This window comes from Natator depressus, chromosome 2 (assembly GCF_965152275.1).
Source record: "Natator depressus isolate rNatDep1 chromosome 2, rNatDep2.hap1, whole genome shotgun sequence".
NCBI classification, from domain to species: domain Eukaryota; kingdom Metazoa; phylum Chordata; order Testudines; family Cheloniidae; genus Natator; species Natator depressus.
The window spans coordinates 174,077,363-174,101,525 of record NC_134235.1 but is presented as its reverse complement, the minus strand read 5'-3'; the positions used below and the strand labels follow the sequence as shown (position 1 = coordinate 174,101,525).

The following is a 24,163-nucleotide window of genomic DNA, read 5'->3' as shown; positions in this document are numbered from 1 at the left end:
AGTTCAAGGAAGTGATACAGCCACTAGGCTGTAAGGATAAACTGGGTGTTAATTGGCAAATACAATTTACCAGGGAGCTCAGAAGGGATGATAGGGTATTAGTGAGCAGTTTCATGTTAGAACAGGGATACATGTAGGAAAACAAATGTTTCAATACACACTGAAACTTACCTGGCAACGCTTTTGGCTCCTGCTGTTTCTATCCGTTGAAGTGTGGAGTGAGTTTCCTTTAGTCCTTCTCTGTGTGAATTTCTGCCAGTTTTCATAAGTAATATTTTTAAATGATAGTCGTATATCAAACAAGATGAAATGATTCTGGAATTAAAACACAAACATTCACACACACACACACACACACACACACACACACTTTCCTTTATAGTATAAATTCTGAAGTGCAAATGTTCTTTTTTTTTTTTTTTTTTTTTAAGGACAATAATCCCCAGTGCTCGGAGATCTATGGAGATTTATATAAGTGCTTTACAAAGGAGGTTAAATATCACTCTTCCTATTTTTCAGTATGATACAGGGTATGTCTACACAGCCTGCAGCAACAAGCCTCCTAGTTCAGATTGACAGAGTTAGGCTAGTGGGGTTCATGCTACAGTGCTAATAATAGCTGGTTAGACATTGTTTTGAAGTTGGGGCTCAGTCTGGAGCTCAGGCTCTGAGGCCTAGGGGAGGAGGTGGGCTTCAGAGCCTGAATTCCAGCTGGAATTACAATGCCTACACAGCTATTTTTAGTGCAGTAGCCTGGGAGGCTCACTGCTGTGAGCTGCATAGAGGTACCCACAAGGGCCTTCCACATGTTAAGAAACTGAACCATTTGTGCTAACTGTGTCAGCAGTGCGTGCGGGTGAACTGGTACTAAATGTGGTTCAGCTGCAAATGTAGATAAGGACAAACCATGGTCTTTTTTCAGCAACTGAGATTAAACCCTGTGATTCAATGGTACAATGGACAAAGAAACCAGGGGTGAAATCCTGGCTCCACTGTAGTCAAGGACAAAGCACCCTTTGACTTCAGTGAGTTCAGGATTTCACCCTAGGTCTGCTGACTCAAACTTTGTCTATACTGCCATCTTACCCACATGAGTAGCTGCACCAAGTGAAACTGGGGTATGATGCATTGGTGCAAACTATGTCTGTACTAGGGGTATACACTGATGCAGCTACATCTGAGGCTATTATTCTAGGGTAAACATAGCTTTATTCCCATTTCCAGATCATTCTTGCACCATTACATTTAAATCATCTTCATTGTATTTGAAGATAGGAACTATTAACAGCTCAACAGTGACAGCAGCTGAATCAACAATGAAGTGCCAAAACCATTTAAAACATCTTAATTACGCTGAGCCAAATTATTACAAATCTATGGCCAGATCGTGACCTATTAAAAAAAATTGCAGAAAAAAAAAAACCATTGACTTCAGTGGGAGCAGGATCAAGGCCCTAGTACCCAAAATTAAATATACCGGTAATACATGCAAGCATCTTACAACAACATGCAAGCATCATGGTAATCAATAACACTACAAATTATTGTAATATAACAAAAAAGTAAATTAATGATTTGATATATCCAGTTAAAAAAACACCACCACAAAGCACAATGGTCAGGATTTATTATTTGTATTGCCGTAGCTCCTAAGAGTTCCAGTCATTGACCCGGTACCCATTGTGCTAGGTACTGTACAACACAGAGTCTCTGGCCCAAAAAGCTTACAATCTAAGTATAAGACAACAAATGAATATAGACAGACAGGGGAGTACAGGGAAATAATGAAGCAATAATGATAATGAGCCAGCCTGTTGTAAAGTAAATAAATATTTTTCAGTTATACTACATAACTCATCCAAATACTGCTGTATACATGAAATAGAGTTTATATAATACTTAAATATTTATGTATTTTATATATGTCTTATGAAATTTTATCATAGTTTTACTCATTATATTGATTCAGAGATGGGAACTGCTAACAACAAGGGCTCCATTATGAAATCTGTTCACAGAGGTCATAGGGCTTTTGTATTACACTATCCCAGGCAATGGGATGCATCCGTTGACAAGATAGAGTGCACAGCTCTTTTGGAATATTTATTTCCTTTTTAAACTATTTTTATAAAGGGGTTCTGAAATTCTAAGCAGAGAGAGGAACAGTATTAAACAGGAAATAGGAGAAATGGACTCTACCCGCATAGTGACACCTACTTCATGGTGCAGATAAAGGTTATGAAAAGTAGCTACTGACCATCATGTTGATAAGTGAGATATTGTATGTATCTTTCAGGAGCAGTATGACTAACTCAATCATGCTAAAAAAAAAAATACAAGAGGAAAAATAGCAAAAGGTGTGAAGGCAAAATCCTTCAGTCCTGTATCAGGATTCAACAGGAGTTAAGAACTATAGAATTAAGCCCAGCAGAGTCCAAGAGTCTGCACAAATCTATTGTCCAGGTCCTTCAGTCAGATCATGGCAGCCATTTGGAGCCCTGTTCACGTCAAGTTTCACTTCTACTATGCTATCTACAGGAAAATGCCAACTGGTAATGGCTAGGTAGAAGGCCTGCTGGAATTGCTGGGAATGGGGTGTGCTGATATTTAATTGTATTTTATAGTAAATGACAATAATACAGAGCAATCGAGTTGCGCACATAGCTTATTTATGGAACCACTTGTTCTTTTCTGTTTCTCTTATCATCCCCCCTAGTGTTTAACACACTCACTCATCGGGTCTTGAGGACCTGATCCTGCAATGAGCTCATGTTGGTGGATCTTCTGAACCTGTATGGAGCGTTTTAAAGGACTTTGGATCCTATTCCAAAGCCCACTGAAGTGAATGGAAAGGCTCCCATTGACTTCAATGGGCTTTGGCTTGGGACCTCAGAATGTGAGTTCTTTGCATCAGAGAATTTGCCTTCCTATGTGTTTGTACAAAGGGACCCTAATTCTGATTGGGGCTTTTGGTCACTAGATCAGTACAAAGAGCAAGGCAAGCAATATTTCCTGGTATGTGAATGTTTTCACTGCATTAATAAACAGTTGTACTCTGAAAGCTACAACGAAAACCAGATTAAAAGGAATAGCTGCTATGGAAGTTCAAAGTACTACTTGTTATTAGATAGAGAGTCTATAATATGAGGCAGGAGGAGCCAGCTAACTTATAACCAGGAACTATGCTAACCTAGCTGCTAAATGGACTTTCCCCCTTTACTTTCTTACTACATTTTAAGATTAGTTGCATCTATAAATTTTTATACTTTTTCACCACAGTGGGTTTTTATTTTAAAGCTATGTTGAAGACCAAAATACAGTTTTGTTTCTTGTCCATTATAAAAGGAAAGTTTGAACTATAACTGCAGGTGACATGATGTAAGTGAAAGAGGAGCATATAAATAGTGTAGTGAATCAAGAGTCATTGTAAATCCTTGCCATAGTTTCTAAAATAACTGTTGAAGGTAATGAACTGGGGTGTTTACAACAGGAATCAAACCAGATAAATGTGGTTTGGTGCCAAAAAGAGAAGGCTGAAACTGTGTTGGGGGTGGGGACGGGGGCAGGGGGGAGAAGAGAGTGGGATTAATGTCAAATGGTGCAGCAATATGCAATTAAACTAGAATAGTTCAGACAGATGGACAAAATTATGTGATGCAAGTCAACTGCAGAGAGAACAATCATGATGTTGATGTCAGAAATTAGATGAATACTGTTCATAATTATAATTTCAAACATTTATTTTTTGTTTATAATTTACAGATGACATGCAAAGAGTGGCGCAGAATAGACAGGCATAGTGTAGCCTTCTTCATGACCTAAATGACATTTGATGGGGCAGGAAGGATTGAGATTCAGAATTTGTTTTGCACTGTTTTGTGTCTATTGAGAGCATAGCAACAATGGCATAAAGATTACATTGGTCATTGATCATAGATGAGGTGAAAAATTTATGTCTCTGTATTCATAACAGATAAGTATCTCTCTTTGGTGTTTAGTAAAATCCTAACATTTTAATATAATATCAAATTAAATCAGACTATAGAATTTATTACTATGCTAGAACATTTGTCACTGGAGGAAGATATTAGGAGTGGTCATTTATTAGTCCTAAGAGATTCTATACATAATGCTGAATGGAGCAAGATAAGACAGCACTGGACAAGATTTGACATAACTCCAAACTAGACAAGACAACAAAAGATGACAAATCAGAACAATACTGGCTCTTTTTTTTTTTTAAATAGCCACAGGCATTTTCCCAAAGGATGTAAATAGAGTTCATTAGATTTTTTTTTTGTCCTTGTTTCTTTCCTATTTAACCTAGCTATCTTGAGTTATGCAAGACTCAGAGAGACTTTGTTATGGACAGTTTTAATCTGCAGATAGGGTTTGATCCAAAGCCCATTGAAGTCAATGGAAACACACATTCTGACCTCTTTTCTGACCCTTTGTAGTGATGAACACCCATTTTTTCATGGTTTGTGTGTATAAAAACATCTTCTGTATTTTCCACAGTATGCATCCGATGAAGTGAGCTGTAGCTCATGAAAGCTTATGCTCAAATAAATTGGTTAGTCTCTAAGTGCCACAAGTACTCCTTTTCATTCTGACCTCTGTGACTTATGGCTCAAGTCCACTGTTGACCCAAGTTTTAAACAGCACGTAGATGAGAATGCACAATGTATGTAGCTAATCATGGTTGGTAGTGTGTACCACAGTTCTGGGCAACTGCACCTGTATTTCTTCTCAGCAGTCCAGTAAGGGCACACACACTCAACTTCCAGCTGTTGCCTCTCGTGGATGGAGACTCAAATCTCTCTTGCTTCTGACTGGGGTATTTCCAGGCAGGACAATTCTCTTGCCTTCACTGTGTTATTCCCAGCACAAACAGTCTGCCTATATAGACCTGCTTGCTTTCTCTTCAGTGACTGATAACAGAGGGATTGCTACTGCTACAAGTTACCACAATGTTCTTTCGAAGCAAATCTACTTTATTCTTAAGGTAAACCATTACAGAGAAAACAATAAAAGAACCTACGGTTCATACATGCGTTTTTTTTTGTGGTCACAAATTCATCATAGCTTCAGCTCTCAACAAGCACCCAGTTGTTGTATGAGGCCTCAGTAGGCCAAATCCTTCCTATCCTCCATTAAGGATTGGGGCCCTCCATGGCCCAAGGGTCCTGTCCTTTTGCTGCGTCAAAAAGAAGTCCCTGAGCCAGCCTAAACTCAGGCTTTTTATTCAAAAATCTTTCCTTTGTCTGTTGGTCTCTGAAGAATCCAGTTTGAACTAGTACATGCCTATCTCCCCAAGGGGGTGGCTTCAAAGGGTCGATAAAGGAGGAAGTAAATTACCATGCCCCCTTCCCTACTACAGGAGGTACATACAAAGCCACAACACCACATACACAATTACATTTTTCATACATTCCACCCCAGAGACATTAACCCCAATTTAATAAGGTTTAATGTAATTCAATAAAGTTTATCTTAATTCCGTAAGGTTTGTTCAGGATATGACAGGATATTGTTAATTGATAACTATTAGTATGAATGTATTTAATATATATAGTACAGTGGCTGCCAACACATTTCCAAACTTTTGTATCTCACAAACCATTATTTCAAAACTGATGCACTTGAATCAGAGATTGAGAACTGTCAGTTACCAGTTAATCCAGAGAAAACACAGATCTGCCATCAATCAACCCACTCTGCACAGCCATGGATGTACATTTCCATCATTTCTATTTGCTTAATCTTTGGAGGAATCTTACACAACCAGGGATTATTATCAGAACATTAGAAAAAACTATTCCAACTGTTAGCTCAAAGATCAGAACCCAAATAAAAGGTGGAGAACAATTCCCAGTGGAATAAAATCTACAATTCAAGAAACTATATTAGTGGCACTTCCTATCAAGGATATGTTTATAGTTTATAATAAGCTTCAATAAATAATTAATAGGTGTTATAAGCAGAGCTGCGTGGAGGAAAGAAGCTCCATTTAGCAAAGGATTTTGAGATTTAAAAATATGTCTTTGTTCCGAATTGGAGCAAAAACCAAAAATGTACAATGATGGAAAATTCTGAAAAAAAATTCAATTCAGGTTGATCGAAATGTTTTATTTATAGGTTTATTGTTTCATTTTGCTCATTATAATATATAATAAAAAGTAAAATTCAAAACAAAAAGTGGTTTTAAAAGAAAAGAAATGTGATCTCATTTTTGACATTGTTGGAACTCTCCCTTCCCCCACCCCACCGCCAATTTCCTTCTGAAAATAAATTCTAGCAAAATTGGTCCAATTTCATGAAGCATTTTTCTGTCAACAGAACTAGATATTCTGACTGAATGGTTTTCTAAACCAGTGGTTCTAAATCTTTTTTTTTTTTTTTTCATGGACCACTTGAAAATTGCTGAGGGTCTCGGTGGACCACTTAATGAGCTTTCCAAATCTTTTTTGTACTGTTACTTAACTATCGTCAAGTGCTTTGGATAAAAGTGTTATATTAAAAAACCTTAATAATGATTAACTTTTTTTGTTTTACAAATAAAAGCACACAACTCATATTTTAATATTAGTAGTCTTACCTTTCTAATGCAATGGATGTGCCCTCTCTCAACCGTCACGGCAGCCCCCAAGCTGGGGCTGGGAAGGAGGAGGGTCTCTCTCCTGCCAAAGCAGCCACAGAGCTGAGGCTGGGAAGGAGGGCTGTCTCTCCCTGGCAGCCACAGCTCAGGAGCTGGGGAAAGTTGCCTCTTTCTCTGGCCACCGCAGCCCTGCACGTCCCAAATTCCCCCCACCCCATCTTCTCACCCCACTGCCCCCTCCAACCTACCCCCTACTCCTCCTAAGGCCACCACCTCACCTTACATGTGCATCTTCTCCAGGGTCCAGGCACCTAATTAGTGGAGCCACGCCTGCACGGCTCCATTAATTAGGTGAGTGGCCCGTCATTCTCTTGTGTGCTGCCGCCCAGGTGTGCACCTTAGAGGGAACTATCCGCGGACCAACTGAATAGAGCTTGCGGACCACTGGTGGTCCATGGACCACAGTTTGAGAACCTCTGTTCTAAACGATTATAGCCACATTAGGAAATGGTGGTATGGATGGTTTCTGGCCACCTATTGACCTGCTGGACTCTAACACAACTGAATAACTATTATTAAAATATCTATTGATTGTTTATTAATTCTTTATAAACCATTGATGAGTGTGTCCTTTATAGAAAGTGTGACCCTATATTGTGTTATAGATGTTTTAAAAACAATAAGACTTTTGTTGTAGGAGACATTGAAAAGTGTTACTTTTCAGCAAGTTCTCAGAGTTGCTCATGGTAGGAAATAATGTATTGGAATGCAAAGCTCCTGGAAATCCCTGCAGTGCAAGACTGCGTGTTATTTTCAGCAGCTGCTTCAGTCTGCAGTTATTGATAGGAAAGAGATTGTTTCAAAAGAACACTTAGAATTCCCACTGCCAACTAACTAACTAACAAAACGAACAGAGAGAATTACTTCTGTCAGCAACATTCAAGCTCAACCACATTCCTAGCAAAATGACATTTACAAGAAAATAAGAACATAACTAAAATCTCATGGAAGAGTTCTGGTGATCCTGTATCCCATTATTAGAATCTTGCAACAGTGCTCTGTTGCCAGAAACCCCAAATGGAGTTTCCTTGTATTGCATCACTGAATATTAACAACTGAAGCCTGGACTACACGCAGATATTTACTGATGTAATTACGTCAGGAGTGCGGGAGTTTTACTGAAATAGTTATACCAATACAACCCTTAATATGTATACAGTTAAACCAATATAAAGGTGCCTAATACCTGTGTAGTTTATTCCCCTTCCCACAGGAGAATATGCTATATTTAAAAGTGCCTTTATTTTAGTATAACTGCATCCACACTAGAAGGCTATTATAGTGATACAAATTGTATGTGTACTCAAGGCCTAAGGCTGTTTGTGTTTAAGTGCAGGCTTGTGACAATGTCTCATGCCACTCTGGTACCACCACAAACTCTGCAAAATCAACCAACCATCTTAGAAACGAGCTGATCTCTTTTCTATTTGCACATCTCACCAGTGGAAAAAGACCTGGAGGCCAAGTTTTCCCACTCAGTGAAACCCATGGTACTCCACTGTCTTGAAATTGTTCCCTCAGTGACATCTGTGCAACACCACGCCCATCTGTGGGTTTGCACAGGTGTAACATTTGGAATTGAGTCAACAATTCTGTTGCTGATGCACACAAATCTAGCTCACTCTCTTAGCAGAATTTGCTCTGCAGGTCTATCTATCTACATTTTTATGCTGTATCCATCAGTGTGGTAAAAGCGGACAAAAACAACCTTATTTTTGTCAGTAAAATAAGCAGATACAAGTGAAAGCACACAGGGAGCAGATCTATTGAATAAGAAAGTACCATTTTTCCAGTCACTTTTCAGAGCTGAACAGCAATGTCCAGGGCTGCCTTGCCCAGCTGCCGCCCTCTCATAGCCACGTGCAGTGTTGCAGCAAGTCTGACTCAGTTTCCCACCAGCAATCATTCAGTTCTGTACCTGGTTTTCTGCCTCCTGAGAACAGTGACCCTAGCAAAGGTCTGACAGTCCCATGACCCCTTTCTTCTGAAGTCTTTACTGTCCCCTCTCCTGTAGGAAAAACCAGATCCACCCACTCCTCTGGGTTCCAGCCCAGGGATCCCTGTATGAACCAGTTCCTCCCAATCCCTTGCCACTTCCCTGAGCTGCTTTCTATCTTGCTTCTCCTGTAGGCTTTCCCCAGACTCACATTCTGATTCTCCCACTTGAAGTCCAACTTCCTGGGTGGCTTCTTGCCAGTCTGTTGCTGAAGGAGTCCCCTCTCTGTAGCCTCTCTGGCAGCCCGGCCCGTCCTCTGTTCTGAAGTTTTTTTCATTCCCTCAGCTGTTACAAATTCAGCAATTATCCCCAGCAGAGGAGATAGCTAGTATCCCTATTAACTCCTTAGGGCACGGCTACACTGCACACTAAGCTTAGGCTTTGGCTCAGATTGGAGTCCCAGCCCCCCTTCCATCCACACAAAAATCAGTCTGAGTCAGGTCAGCACACACTGAGGACACAGGCTTAGTACTCTGCAGCGATTAGGAGCCAAGCTCTGTCATTTTGCAGTGTAGATGTGGTCAAGCTGCAGGCCCAAGTCAAAAGGTCTGTGCAGTGCAGAATGGACACATTAGCACGACTGTGAGACTTGGGTCCAGCAAGTAAACCCAGGTTTACAATGCAATGTAGACGTTTAAGCACAGGCTTTGAAATATCAACTCCATAAGCCCAGGTTCCACTGAAACAGGCACAGTGTAGTAAGACCTCTCCCTCATGGGGTCCCAGAGCACAGGCTGCAGCCTGAGCCCAAAACATCTACACTGTAATTTTACAGCCCCACAGCCTGAGCCCCAGTCAGCTAACACAGGTCAGCTGCAGGGTTTAGCTGTAGTGTAAACATACCCATAGTGGCCAGAGTAGCATGTGGCCTATACACCCCATGACAAGAACTTTAAAGTTAAACTTAAAGGAAAAGCAACTATTCAAAAATAGTTGTCTTAGCAACCTCAGTTCTGCCCCATAGCAATACCTTGAGGTAATGGTTGCAAAATTCTTGTTCTACACAACTGCCCCATACAAATAGGGCCTGTAACAACAAAACAATGTACACAAAAATGAATAAACACCACCATAAAATCTCAAACCTGTAAGCAAACGGTGACTGTTTAATCATGCAAAATTATATAAACATGTTTGTGGAGATTTACTCTTACATATTGTACAGAAAATGTCTTGCAAATCTGCCATATATTGTTTTCATGTAACTCATTCCACATTCTGTAATTCAGTCAATCCATTTTTATGGATTTTTGAATGGATTTAGTTCTTGGCAATAGATAGATCTCTAACACACAATCTCATCCTCTGCCCAACAGCACATTCCATGGGGGGAAAATGTATTTTCCTGGTAAGAGTGATCTCAAGTGAAGAATGTAAAAGTTTCTGACCTTGATTCTGGCAGTTTTACTAACAGTTCCAGCAGATGTTGAATACATTTAGACAATGAGAATGAAAATCCTTGAAGCAATCATTTATTTTAAGTTAAGGTGCCTAGAAATTAAGAGAAACTTCTATGCTCAGGAAAGCATCTAATAGCAAGATCGATTAAACTGCAATAGTCACCCAAGGGAGATGAGGGAAGCGCTACTCCTTGGAAATATTTAAAATTAGATTGGACAGGGCTCTAAACCTGCTGTGTCGGGAGATGGACTAGATGACTTAATAGGTTTCTTCTTCTCAAACTTGTAGGTTTCTATAATTGACTGGTAAAGAAGATAGTGGATGCTCTGGTAAAATGCTTTATGAGCCATGGCCAAATCAATGTTGAAAAGATACTTCCTCTATAACTTTCACTCTGTCATCAAGCGGATCACAAATGGAGTATGAGTCATCAAGATGCTGGGGTGTATTAACCGGAGTGTTATATGTAAGACACAGGAGGTAATTGTCCTGTTCTACTCGGCAATGGTGAGGCCTCAGCTGGAGTACTGTGTCCATTTCTGTGCGCCACAGTTTAGGAAAGATGTGGACAAATTGGAAAGAGTCCAGAGGAGAGCTACAAAAATTAAAAAAGGATTAGAAAACCTGACCTATAGGGACAGGTTAAAAAAAAAGTGGGTATTTTTGGTCTTGAGAAAAAATGACTGAGTGGGGACTGGATCAGAGTCTTCAAATATGTTAAGACTGTTATAAGAAGAACAGTGATCAGTTGTTCTCCATGTCCACCAAAGGCAGAACAAGTAGTAATGGACTTAATCTGCAGCAAGGGAGATTTCTAACTATCTAACTATAAGGATAGGTTTCCAAGGAAGATTGTGGAATCACCATTATTAGACAGTTTTAAGAACAGGTGAGACAAACACCAGTCAGGGGTGGTAGAAACGGGGGTGGGATAGCACCCTGCAATGGAAATAGTGTGGGGGCTCTTCCCTGTGTAAACTCCCACATGCCAAGGGGGAGGGAGGGGTTATGGAGACAACAGCAGGACCCAGCGGGGCTGAAGGAACGGCCATACTGCCGGGATCAGGATCCTGGGAAGCTGGAATGGAGCCCAGGGTCAGGTAGGAACCCTCTGAGACCCTCCTTCCCAGCCTAGACCTGGGGGGGAAGGGGGAGATAGAAACTAAGAACATTTATCTAAGAAAGAAACTAGTTACTTTAGTTTATTTCCTTTACCTAAACTCATTTTGTAACACAACTAGATTTGCCTTTTTAAATCCACAGTATTAGTATCACTATGTAAAACTGAAATGAAGCACATGGAACCATTTAGAAACAAATATCTACCCATTTAAAGGGCATTACAACACCTGAGGTTATAAACTCTTTTTCGATATAAAGAGTATCTAAAATCCCTTGTATCTCTGTTGGGGTTTTTTTTTTTTTTTTTTTTTTAATGATTTGGAAGTAGATATTAGTTTAACAACAATGGGTTTACTATTCCCTAGAATGATGGAGGAAATTCATAAAATGTTTGCAGTGAATGCGATAAATGACCACACTGCAGAGCTACTAAAGTAACTTTGTGCGCTGAATGAATACAGGCAGTTATAGACAATCACAGCCACTCAAAAGGAAAAACTAAAATCCAGTGGATTTTATACTAGTATTCAAGCTATTAATGGCCTCATCTGGAGTGAAATCCTGGCCCCATTGAAGTCAGTGGCAAAACTCTCATTGATTTCAGTGAAGCCAGGATTTCACCACAAATTTCTGTGGCACCCATACTGCAAACACTCTTACCTTTAAACATGTGAGTGGTCCCACTGAAGTCAGTGTTTGGGGGATTATAGCCTAGAGCTGTGTCTCTGCTAGGGAAATCTGGCAAAAGATTTCCACCTACTGTATTCAAAGCTCTCATGGCTTTCGGAGGGTTTATGGCATCATTGATGTGGTGTGAAAAGCATTGAAACATTGGATGCAGCAGGGCTAGTACACTCATGCAGTTGCAGAGGTGCTAACACCAGTGGTGATTTTCTGTGAAATTTCCTAGTGTAGACAAAACCTTTAACGCCTCTGTAATCACTAGTGGCTTCTTGCACTGCATAACAGTTAGCAAGCACGGATGGCAGCTCACATGCCAGGCAAGCTATTCATCAAGGATTTGGCCAGGTCACCATAACTTCATTTATTTTTAAACAGGAAAATGAATCATAGGGTGGAGTCTTCATGTCAGTGAGTGAAGCAAGTCCTGTGCTTTTATGAAAGTCTAAAGGAGCTCCATAAGATATTGTTTAAACTGAAAGTGGATTCTGTTCAAGGCAGCATATGATTGCTGGCACAAAACAAATGCACAACAGCCTGGTCTACACACAGTTTACTAGCACACCCTTGTTGGCTGGGGTATTTCTACTGAAATAGTTATACAAGTGCATTCCCAATTGTGGGTTCAGTTAAACCAGTATAAAGGAGCCTTATACAGTATTGCCAACTCAAAATCCATACATCAGCGCCTCCCCAATCATGATTGAGCCTTCCCCCCCAAAAATCACAAATAATAATAATAATAAAAAAGATTATGTTGTGGGTTTTTTGGTTTGTCTTTTGGTTTTTGAACTCCCCTGCCCATCCCCACTGTGTGTAACAATTAGTGCTGCCCATTATCCCAAATGTTTTGGGTCAGGTAATTTTGGCTCCTACTATAGGGGTTCTTACCCCCCCCCCCAACTACCCTCCTCCGGCCAGCAACTTTACAGAGACCTGTCTGATAAATAAATGAGACTTGGATCATCAATTCATTATGTTTTAAAAATGCAGAGACTGCCTGCTAAATTATGAATGCTTTGGAAAAAAGCATACACAATACTGTAATGGCTACAGTTAAAGTATGGCAAACTAGCATGAATTCAGATGAGCAGGCACAACAAAATATTGGTGTAGACATTTTTACAACCACCTTCTCCCCAACACAGGATCCCACAAACCACAATACTGGAACTAAACAAAATTTAATGACATCACTATTATTATTTATATTACTGAGAACAGAATCCCATTGTATTGGGCATTGTACAAACACACTGTCTGTGCCCTGAAGAGCTTAATAGTGTAACAGCCAAGCGACAAATGGCTAACACTTTTGAATAGCCTGAGTGGACTTCAACATGTGCTAAAGTGGTTGAGTTAAACCCTAATCTCCACACAGGCTTTACCTCAACCATCTTAACATGTGCTAAGGTCAGTGTGGCTTGTCTACACTAACCTGTTAGAATTTGTTAATTAGCACTTATTAGCTAACAGGATCTGACAACATGCCTTTTGCACCAATTTAGAGTCCTTGGTTTCCAGATTGCTCTGCCCACAGGACATGCCTCTCTGCTACTAAGTCTCACCTTAAACATCAGGCTAGAAACCTGCATGGGAAAGCCGGTCTGCTGGGATTACACATGGAAGGAGGCAGAGGGGAAATCATCATGGAGGCAGAGTGGAACAAAGCAGAGAGATGGACTGGCCAGTGGTTAGGGAGTCAGAGAGACAGAGGTCATCAGATACAATGGTTGGAGGACTAAAATGAGGATTTGAAAACAAGCACACGCAGGGTTAATGTTACTTAGAGATGTACACTAAAAGCTAGCGACTATATTTGAAAATAACATTTTATGTTAATTGGTCTCACAAACATGCAAATAAAACTCCATTCCCTTCTTACCTACTCCATTTTCCATTTGGCAAACCTGTTACTTTAGCAGAAGTAAAACTGAGTGGAAAAAATAGAGAAGTTTATTTCTCCATCTGTGCATTGCTATTGGACACCAGTGCTAAATATGTATGAGTACGGGGCCCATCTGTGTGCTAGCAAACTCCTGAGCATGCTACTCATTGTTTCTCCGTTGTATGTAGCAGGAGTTCACCACTACAAAACACTAGGGAGTGTTCTGGTAGGCAGGGCACATTCTATCATTGCTGTATTTCAGTGAACATGGCAGCAATTTATTCTTGGCAAGAGAGAAATTCATTAAGAATAACAGGAGAATCTGGCAGGATATATTAATTCAAATGCAAGTCAGAACTGGGGCGGAGGCAAGTTTGTGGCATCCCTTTTAAATATGTTACTAATGAACAAACACCTGCCCAAAAGCAGCCTTTCCCACTGTCAGCTGCTAGGAAGAAGGAGAATTGCACTTTTCAATAGAGCACAGTCTCTGGAACCTGGTGTAGTGGCGCTGCCCCATTGTCAGGAGGTTGCTCTATGGTTAATAGATAATGGTCATCAGATGACACTCAAGAATATGTAGCCTAGTTCCTGAGTTTTGTACAATCAATAAAATTTCCCACTGTGCACTGCAAAGGGCTTCTTCCTCTGTGCAGCTCCTGATATCAACTCTCAATACCCATCATTCAAATCAGCCTTTGCTGAAGTTAAAGTTATCCCTCTGCCTCTAGGCAGATAGGAAAGAAAGGGAGCTTCCTTCTTTTTCTCTTCTTGCCTCTCACAACTTGCTGTCTTTCCCCTGCCCCTGTTATCAAATATGGCAACACTGCCTCTTCTTCCCACCCAACCTGATGGCCCCTTCCCACCTTAGAAGACTTGTCCACATTTGAAAATTTGTTTCATGTTTAAACACCATTGGAACCCTCGAGCCAATTGACCTGATGCTGAGCAGGCTTTGCAGTCAGTGTACACAAGGACAGATAATGCAGTAGAACATCAGAGTTTCGAACGCCTCGGGAATGGAGGTTGTTCGTAACTCTGAACAAAACGTTGTGGTGGTTCTTTCAAAAGTTTACAACTGAACATTGACTTAATACAACTTTGCAGAAGAAAAATACTGCTTAATTTTAATCTTAATTTAATGAAACAAGCATAGAAACAGTTTCCTTATCATGCCAAATCTTTTTTAGTAGTTTATGTTTAACACAATACTGTGCTGTATTTGCCTTTTTTGGTCTCCTCTGCTGCTTGATTGTATACTTCCGGTTCCAAATGAGGTGCGTGGTTGACTGGTTAGTTTGTAACTCTGAGGTTCCAATGTATTCTCCTCACATCAGCTAATGGAATAAATCCTCCTTGGACCATAGGTTAACCAAGAATAGGAGAAAAGAGCTCTTCCATTTCCCCATCCTGCCAGTCATTCCAACCTTTCCATTCATTCCAACACACCTCTATTGCTAACAACTATTCCAAGCTACTGTGAAATTACCCAAAGTCTGGCACGTTACAGGCTCTTCCTGCTCCATCACTGACCTGGTCAGAAACATAATCAGCAGCAGAGGCTGCTGGATGTAGTGGGAGACGGCAGTGCAGAAAGTCTTTTCTTAACCTATATGACTATGTTCCTCTTCAATTGCTCAGACAAAAACTGACCAGATTCTGGTCTATTTAATTGGTGTCCAGAATGCTACAGGAAGCAGCACTGAAACAGACTAGAATCCAGTAATTTTAAACTCTACTGCTGTCTGAACTTTTGAGGAATGTTTCCCACTTCTTCCTGGTGGAGTGAGTGGATTTTTCAAGTCATGTATGCAGACAGATATTGGGGTGGGGGTGGGGGTGGGGGTGGAGATTTGTTTTGTAGCTAAAACACTTAGATTGTAACCTCTATGGGGCAGGGGCCATCTTTTTGTTGTTTGTACAGCACCTAGCACAATGGGGCATGACTGGGGCTCCTAGGCGCTACCACAATACAAATAAACAAGCAATAATAATGGGACTGGGAATCAGGATATCTGGATTCAGTTCCTGGCTTTGCCACTGATTTGTTGCATGATGTTGGGCAAGTCATTTAATCTCTCTGTGCCGCAGTTCCCCATCTGTAAAACTGGAATAATATTTTTCCCCTCAGCCTGTGTTTAGGAAGCTGCTGTAGTACAAATAATAACAAAAACCTATAGTAAAGCCCCATTTGTCCACACTCCTTTAAACCATGTTTTCCTGTTATCCAAATTGAGGTGGTATTGTCACTGGGTACGAATCACTTATCCAATAATTCCCTGAATTTCAGGAATCCCATTTTTCTGTATGTGTTGAGGTCAAACTTTTCAGATTTTTCTTCAGTATAATTTAACTTTGGATTATAGCAATAGGAAACAAGCACTGACTTAAACAGCAAAAAAAGCAGCATCTAAGGATTTATCTTGTGCCAAAAGAAAATTAATCTTTCATGCCAATAGTCCATGGGAGTTACAAAAAGCAAGAGATGCAAACAATAAGGAAAGTTGGGGCAAAATCTCTAATTATAATGGCTTGCTCCCCAAATATTATATTATCCCCTTTATAAATCACATTTAAATTCTACGAGGAGTAAAGTAATTGATTTAGATTCTGCATTCGGGAGAGATCTGCCTCAAGAAAGTATATTTAGGATGGATACAGGGTATGAGGATATGTGCATCATTTATAACTGTTCAGTGAAAAGCCATGCTGAACAGGGCCCTGGAAGGATCCAAGCCAAAGCTGTATGGTATAACAGAAAGAGGGAAAAGGGTAGGGATAACACTGTTTTCCTTATTCCATTCAAGTTCCATGTTCAGTGTGAGGAACAGTCACATGGAAAACAGTGAGATAGGCACCTAAATGCCTTTGAGGATCTGGGCCTCTCTACCACTGTCACATGACACAGGGACATAGCTCTCTACCTTCAAACCTGCCAATAGGTCACATAAGCCATTGAAGTGTGAGACAAATGTCTGCAATATGGAACACCTGTGTTGCGTTGAATGTTGCATCATAGTGGACAGAATAAAATGGATTAACATAAAACTTCTTTTTAAAAAAGTCTCATTCTGTCAATCAAATATTCCAACTTTTTAAACAACAAACTGGAAAAACAAATTCTATTCTGTGCACCCATAAGGGCCCCCTCAACATACATCACCAGCAGAACTCGGACCATGGACCTTCAGTTTTCCAGCACAGACCTCTACCACTTGAGCTAAAGGAGTAACAGTTATTCTTTAGCTGGACCAGCCATAAAGGATGATGTTCCACACTTCACCAATGGGTAACCACAATTTAATATATAGCACTAAAATATTCAGGGGAGGAAGGGGGGGGAAATCAGGATTTCCGGGTTCTATTCCTTGCCTTGGGAAGGGAATGTCATGGACAATAAAATGTCCAGTGTTTATGTTTGTTGAAAAAGTTTAAAATTATATGATGCGCGTCCCCATTAATGAAGAGCACTTCAGAGAACGGCCCCCTTTATGGCTTGTGAGTTATTCTGTGAAGCATGGGTTGTTTTGCTGAAATCTCATTACTTTGGGGTTCTCCCTATTGGAATGTTAGCTGTACTGGAACAACTACCCCCAGCGGGGATCATTCCTCTTGGAAGGTGGAAGTGCTAAAGTGTTAAATTAACAGCATAAAATGGTACTTTACAGAAACTGGCTATGGAACAAGTTACCAGAAGAAAGCAGACTAACCCAAAACCTGATAATCTCCAAAGCACATTGAAAGACATGCTTAATTGCCAAAGCCTTTCCCAAATTAAGAGGAAACATAGAAATAGCAGCAGGAGAGAAAATAAAACAAAATCAGAAAGCAGAGATTCCAAGAATCAGGGAAAGGTGAAGAGGAGAATCCATTATGAAGTCCTCTATGGACAATGCTGAACAGATCAATATAACTGGGTTGAGCACTTAGATACTATAGAAAGGGATACCAAAGTACATTAATATCAAAGAAAGTTGAATTGGGATAAAGACAGACTTCACTTGGATACTATTTTCTAATTTTTCTGGATGTGATAGTGCTGGACATGCAAGCTGGAATCTGACAAAGGGCCACATAAGATGCTGCACTCACAAGCAAATTTCTGGGACTATGAAATCCAGAGCATGAGACACACAACATATGAGCACAGGACCTGGGTATAAAAACAACCCCAGAGGAGTGGGGCAATGTCTGGCTAAACATACTTAAAGCGTACCAGAATGCTTATATTAAAACAATTCATTTCAATACAATGCAGAGAGCACACATAATGCCACAACATATGAATGTGATTCTGGCTTCTATAATGAAAAAAAATGATGCTGTATTGGTCTTGTTGCACATATATTTCTATTGTAAAAGAAATCAAAGAATTTTAAGAACTTGTATGTAAAACTCTTTGGTAGAGCTCTCTGGAAAACAACAATTATGTTTCTCAACAGCTCTCAGGATTTCAAAGTTTGTTTTGTTCTAATCCTTCAAACACTTTTGCAAAATAGATTGTGTGCCAAAACAGTGGCTCGCACTCACTGGTGACCAGAGAGCCTAGTACATAGAGCATCTTCCCAGCAAAAGCTCTCTTGAAACCGGTAAGTCTCTGCAAAACATTCTGGCTTTGACAAAATGCTGTATTTTGACAAAATTTCATGTAATCCAACATGTTCTGATTAGCGCTAAAATTTTGTGGACAAATTTTGATTTTAATATTATTATATAAATGACTTCATAATCAAGGTTCTAAGCACTTGAGAAGTCAAATCTCACCATACTAGCCTGATTCTGATTTCATTTAAATTGGTGTAAGTGATTAAAATCGGCCCTATCCTGCTTTCAGTGGCTCTCAGGACCATGATGAGACAGGGACCTTGGCTAAAGGCCAAGAAGTCTTGCTTCAAGATGGTCTGACAGAATTTCTCTTGGCCTACCTTTAGGGTAGGCTGCAAGGCCTATTTATTTCCACTGACACTATTTTTTACTTTTTTCTGATCCCACTCCCCATTTTGCTTCATCCCAGCTATCAGTTTGGGAATCAATCCCTTTCATAGGTGGGGCAATTAACTTTTGGGGGCAGAGGAAGGGAATGTTTCAGTTTCCATCATAGCCTGACAAGACAAAGAAAATGGGTATTTGAGCTGCATGATTCTTTCTGAGTGATTGTTTTATACTTTTGTGGTCATTGGGGAGAATGGGGGAAGCTTTGAAACAGGTGCCCTAATAACTGGGTGAAATTAAATAAATATATATATATACACATACATACACACACACACACACACACACTAGCCCTATTCCTTTAAGGCATTGCAAAAATCCACACTGAACAAATTAGGTGCTGAAACGGTGAATTTAGCAATATCTACAGGTAAGCAACATATCGTAAAAAGCTGGAAATTCAAATGAAACCTTTCATTTAATTAAATAAATTAAAGTATCCTCTGTATTGTGGTAGCACCTAGGAGGCCTAGTCATGGACCAGGACCCGACTGTGCAAGGCACTGTACACACAACTGTACACACACAGAACAAAAAGATAGTCCCAAAGAGCTTAGTGGAATATTCTGCAGTGCGAGGTGGATAATAATGAACTTTGTTAAGCGGAAACTCACTAGGCCATGCTATATAATCTCCACAAAATATCAACATCAACCAAAGTTTAACAGGAAACATTGCAGTGAGGTATCATATTGCTAGTACATATTTATTATTACAAAACATACCTTGCTTAGCTGTCTGTCTTCATTTGTTTGAAAAATTTGTAAATTTGCAGTGAGCATCCATGATAATATTTATTTCAAATATGACCGGGATCTAGGTCAAAGTGGATGTGAAGGGACCGTCATTTTTGAATTTTAGAAGTATGAGTCTGCTCTGAAAAGTGACTAAAAATTGAACATATCTTATTTACTGCCCTTGTGCACATTTAGAGTCACAGCTGCGGACTTCAGTGATCTAAAGTAACTGCCTTTTACTTCTGTTGGCACTGTAGCCAAAATAGCTGGCTGAGCTGCTCCTTGTATAGAAACAGAACGCTTACTAAGTTCTACAGAGCTACACCTGTGTACTACACCGAGGACAATAGGACTGTACAGATACCACTGAAGGTGTAGTAAGATGAAGAGCATTGGGCACCGCACAGCATCAAGCCTTTATCTTTAGTGATGACATGGGGAAGGAAAGACCCCAGCTTGACCTGTACAGTCCAGGGCTGGCAAGTACCAAAACCTCTTTATTTATGAAAAGAACACATCTGATATGGAGTCAGTGAACTAACAATAGATATGAAGCCCCATGCTGCCATTTATAGCGACTTTGAAGTCCTAGGGTGAAATTTTGAAGTCAATGGCAAAACTCCCATTTACTTCACTGGAACCAGGATTTCACCCCAGAATCCAATCACTGACTTCACTGGGAGATATCTGCATGCAACTGAGGATGAGCAAGGCTTTAAACTGCTGATATCCCAAAACAAATGCGTAGTTCTCAAAATAAAACAGGAAGACTGAAAAAGTTAAGTGAAGCCTGATCATTATTGAAATACATTTACCTGGACAGCCCACTTAAGTGAAATTGGCTGAGCCATCCTTATCTACCCACAGTGCAGTACTGCAAAATTAGGTGCATTACAAGGCCTGACACTTTCTTCTGAAGCACCTGGCATTGGTTACTGTTGAATGATAAAGGACTAGATTGGAATTGTTGTACTGGATCATTCCTATGTACCTTTATAAGTTAGCTTACCTTGGCCTGAAGTGGGAACTGCAGGCATGTTGATAAATTAACAGCTCATCGAATTCCATTGGAGCTTCAGTAAACACTATTCTAGTCTCTGCTGAAATGTTCTGTAACTTTTTATGGCTACTTCTCAGCCCAAACCTGATTTTTAAAAGAAAAGCACCTGGGTAGCTGAATATTTTAGACCAGTGGTTTTCAACCTTTTTTTCATTTGCAGACCCCTGAAAATTTTAGAATGAAGGTGCAGAACCCTTTGGAAATCTTAGACACAGTCTGCGGACCCCCAGGGGTCTGCGGACCACAGGTTGAAAATCACTGTTTTAGACATGAACCTGGGATGCATCCTATGATTTAAAAAGCTTTTCAGAAAAAATTACGTGCATGTCAGGGGACACCCTTCACCTTATGAAGGAAGAAGGTAATGAGCTCTTTTGGGTTCAGCCAGCACTAACCTGCAAGGCTTGTTCTGCCTGGAGGGAGGAACCTTAAAAAGTAAAAGCCTGCCACAAGAAGAGACAGTAACTGGGGAAGACTGCTATGCCTCAGACACAGGTGATTAGAGGGAGAGAGATCAAGCAAGAGGGAGACAGTTGCTGCCCCAGCTGCCCCTGAGACTCCCTGTATCAGGTAGAGACCAAATGTTAGCATGCCTCCCCCCCAAAAAAAGGCGGGGGGGGCCCCACCGGGGAAGAGGTGTTGTTTAAAGAAGGACTCTAACCCTGATTAGGACAATAAAAAGCCTACAGACAATCCGGGACCAAGAGGGATGACAGAGATATGGGCCATGAGGCTAAGCACCTCTTTTCCCCCCTTTCTTTACTTTGTTCCTCCTTGCCCTTAGAGAAGGGTAAGAGGACTTCTTTTTGGAGAGATTCTTATACACCCCCAACAGGGGAAGGACTCTTATGTCAGAGAAAGGAAGCAACCCAAATCGTGGTCTGGTGGGGACCCAATGGGCACTTCTTATTGAATCAAAATTAGCACATTTATAGCTCTGGAACATGAAAAGGGTGGTCCCTGAACGAAATAAAAGTGAAAGAAGCTTTGGGCTTAGAGAACATTCTGACTGGAGATCTATGCAGGGATTTAAAATTACTTGCAAAATGTACAGTATGTGTAAGTCTATAAGGTATGCATGGTCACAAGTGGTAGCAGGCTAGCAATTCAAGTCACTGAACACTACTAAGCCTTAGGGAATTTAAGACCAAGTTGAAGTAAACAAACAACTTCTTTGCTTTAAATTATGATAAAATTCTGATCCATATGACACCATGTTGCATAATGCAACACTTACAATTTTATTTCCAATATTAATTGATACACAGCATTACTATCACCAGACGTAACAAAGCCCATTTATAATGTACCTGTAAAGCATCAACAGGGGTCAACAAAAAATGAAGCACTGATTTGTTAAATACTCTGGGCCACATCCTCAGATGATGTAAATTAGCATTGCTCCATTGATCTCAAGGGTGTGATGCCAATTTACATCAGCTGAGGAGCTGACTCTGTCACTTATGAAGGTGAAAGAAGATAGACAAGAGTGATCAGTTGAAGAGCTCATATATACTGCATGCATATTTTACATATACCAGAAAGGTGGCAATAATGCTGAAGAGGTGGTATCTATATAATTTTTTCATCTTTTGAAGATTGATCCCCCTTGGATCTATATGTTGCATGTCAATAATAAAAGCTGAGCATCAGGGAAACAAGAAAAAAATCACTGCATCATCGTAAACTATAGTTATTTGACCTTCTCTCTTTTGGTTTATGATGTCACAGGAAGCTCTTGGAGATATTTTCTTGTAAAGCCCAGATGTTTTTCTATATTTGAGCAACTCAAGAGATATACCGTAGTTATAGTTTTTAAGCAACAGACTAAAGGCGCTCACTGGTAACACTTAAAAACTTTCCAGTTAAAAAAAAAAAAAAAAAAAAAAAGAAGAAGGATTTGCTTAACATAGTAAATATCTATACAAACGAAAGCACCATGGAGGTCATGTCTGCAAATTATATAAAATAACCAGTTTCTAACAAGATGGGTGAAAATGTAGTCACTGGAACTTATTAATAACTTATTTATTTAGGTATCAATTCAGGAAGGCACTAACTTCCTAACTTTAAGTATTTGAGCAGTCCCACTGAAATCAATGAGAACTACACATACTGACCTCGCATACAAATTTCTAACTGTAGTTTCCGATTTGGTTTCAAACTGTGGTACATGTATTCTGTAATACAATGTGCCAAGAATAATCTCCAAATTTAATTGTTTCTATTTAGGTTTATATTTTCATTACTTATTGAAGAACAAGCATATGACTGGTGAAATCTGCATTGTGTAACAAAGATATATCAGGTGAATATATATTGTTTTTGCCACTTTTCTTTCTGAAGATATAGAAGGAAATTTCAGTAAATTGGATAATTTTTAGAAATTTGTTTTAAATCACACTCAGAATTATATACAATCTCTTAACAGCATCATCATCAATGGCACTGCTTAGTGCCACAAAACGGTTGTCATAGACATGCGTGAGAGTATATGGGGAATGCTATTTTTTCATTTCCAAGATCGCACTGCCTGGTCCTCTGTGCTTAGCACTGCAGATGTTGCAGAACTGCAATGGGGACATCTGGAAATTTAAAAGAAAGGTACGTTAGTTAGATACTACCCTGTATTCTGCAACAAAACAACTATCATATGAAAATTTACCTCAGGATTTTTGGAAGGTAAATGTAAGTCACTCCATGAATTCTACAGCTCTGTAGTGAGCGCATACCTCCTGTGCACATTCACACTTATACATAGGAAGGCAGTATAACAGAATGTATTATGCATATTATAATTATGCTTGGAGCCAAGAAGCAGTATATTTCTCCTTGTCTTTGCAGGTGCTCTAAAAGACACACACACACACACACACACACACACACACACAAAAACAAACATGTACTGAAGCCAAATTCTGCCTGTATGAGGATTAAATACTTATGTGCATAGCTATGTGGAACAAAACCAGCACAAATTACTTGGCATGCTGTCCTTGCTCTTTGGAAGATCTGTGCTGGTGGATCTGGCTGTGAGTAGATTTCTGAGCCACATCCCCAGATGGTGTGGATTGGTATAGCTTCATTGATTTCAAGGGAGCTAGGCTGATTTGTACTAGCTGAGGATCTGGGCCAGAGTCTCTATGTTTTGCTACCCAAATCAAACATTTTTAAACTTCTACTTTTACCCTCATATGTTCCTTATTTTTGCATTATTCTTCCTCCAATATGCCCCACTATGCCTATATGCATCAAACAGGCTTCCTATAACTATAACCGGTACGGCACCAAACAGCAACTGCTCAGCAGAAACTCTGAGGACCAACAGCTAAACACAAGAATATTAAGACTCCTACAGCACCAATTACAATAAAGGTCAATTTTTTTAAAACAAATCCCCGCAAAATATTATCTACCCCTCTCTTTCCAGGACCAAAATTTCAGACTGGCTTTTGGCATCCTGGTCTTTCAGCCAAAATTTGACTATTCTTCAGATAATCTAGTTCATAGTAATTATTGCTAATAAATATTGTCTGGTCCAACACCAAATTGCAAAGAAATAATTGCTTTTAAGAGAAAAAATTAAGAGGCTTTATTATTATGGGAACACGCTAGTAAAATAAAGATC

General features: G+C 39.9%; 1 protein-coding gene across 7 annotated transcripts in view; it reads right to left on the bottom strand.

The window, feature by feature from the left end:
- Positions 1 to 21,740: 21,740 nt before the first annotated feature.
- VPS41 (VPS41 subunit of HOPS complex) overlaps positions 21,741 to 24,163 on the bottom strand; it is a 175,240-nt gene continuing 172,817 nt past the window's right edge. For 4 of the 7 annotated variants that reach the window (XM_074945318.1, XM_074945316.1, XM_074945317.1 and 1 more), the window contains one exon: positions 21,741 to 23,120. In XM_074945318.1, the coding sequence (XP_074801419.1) occupies positions 23,040 to 23,120 (81 nt within the window). In that variant the 3' untranslated portion in view covers positions 21,741 to 23,039. The remainder of the gene's footprint in view (positions 23,121 to 24,163) is intronic. The other 3 variants (XM_074945320.1, XM_074945319.1, XM_074945321.1) reach the window with 2 other exon arrangements.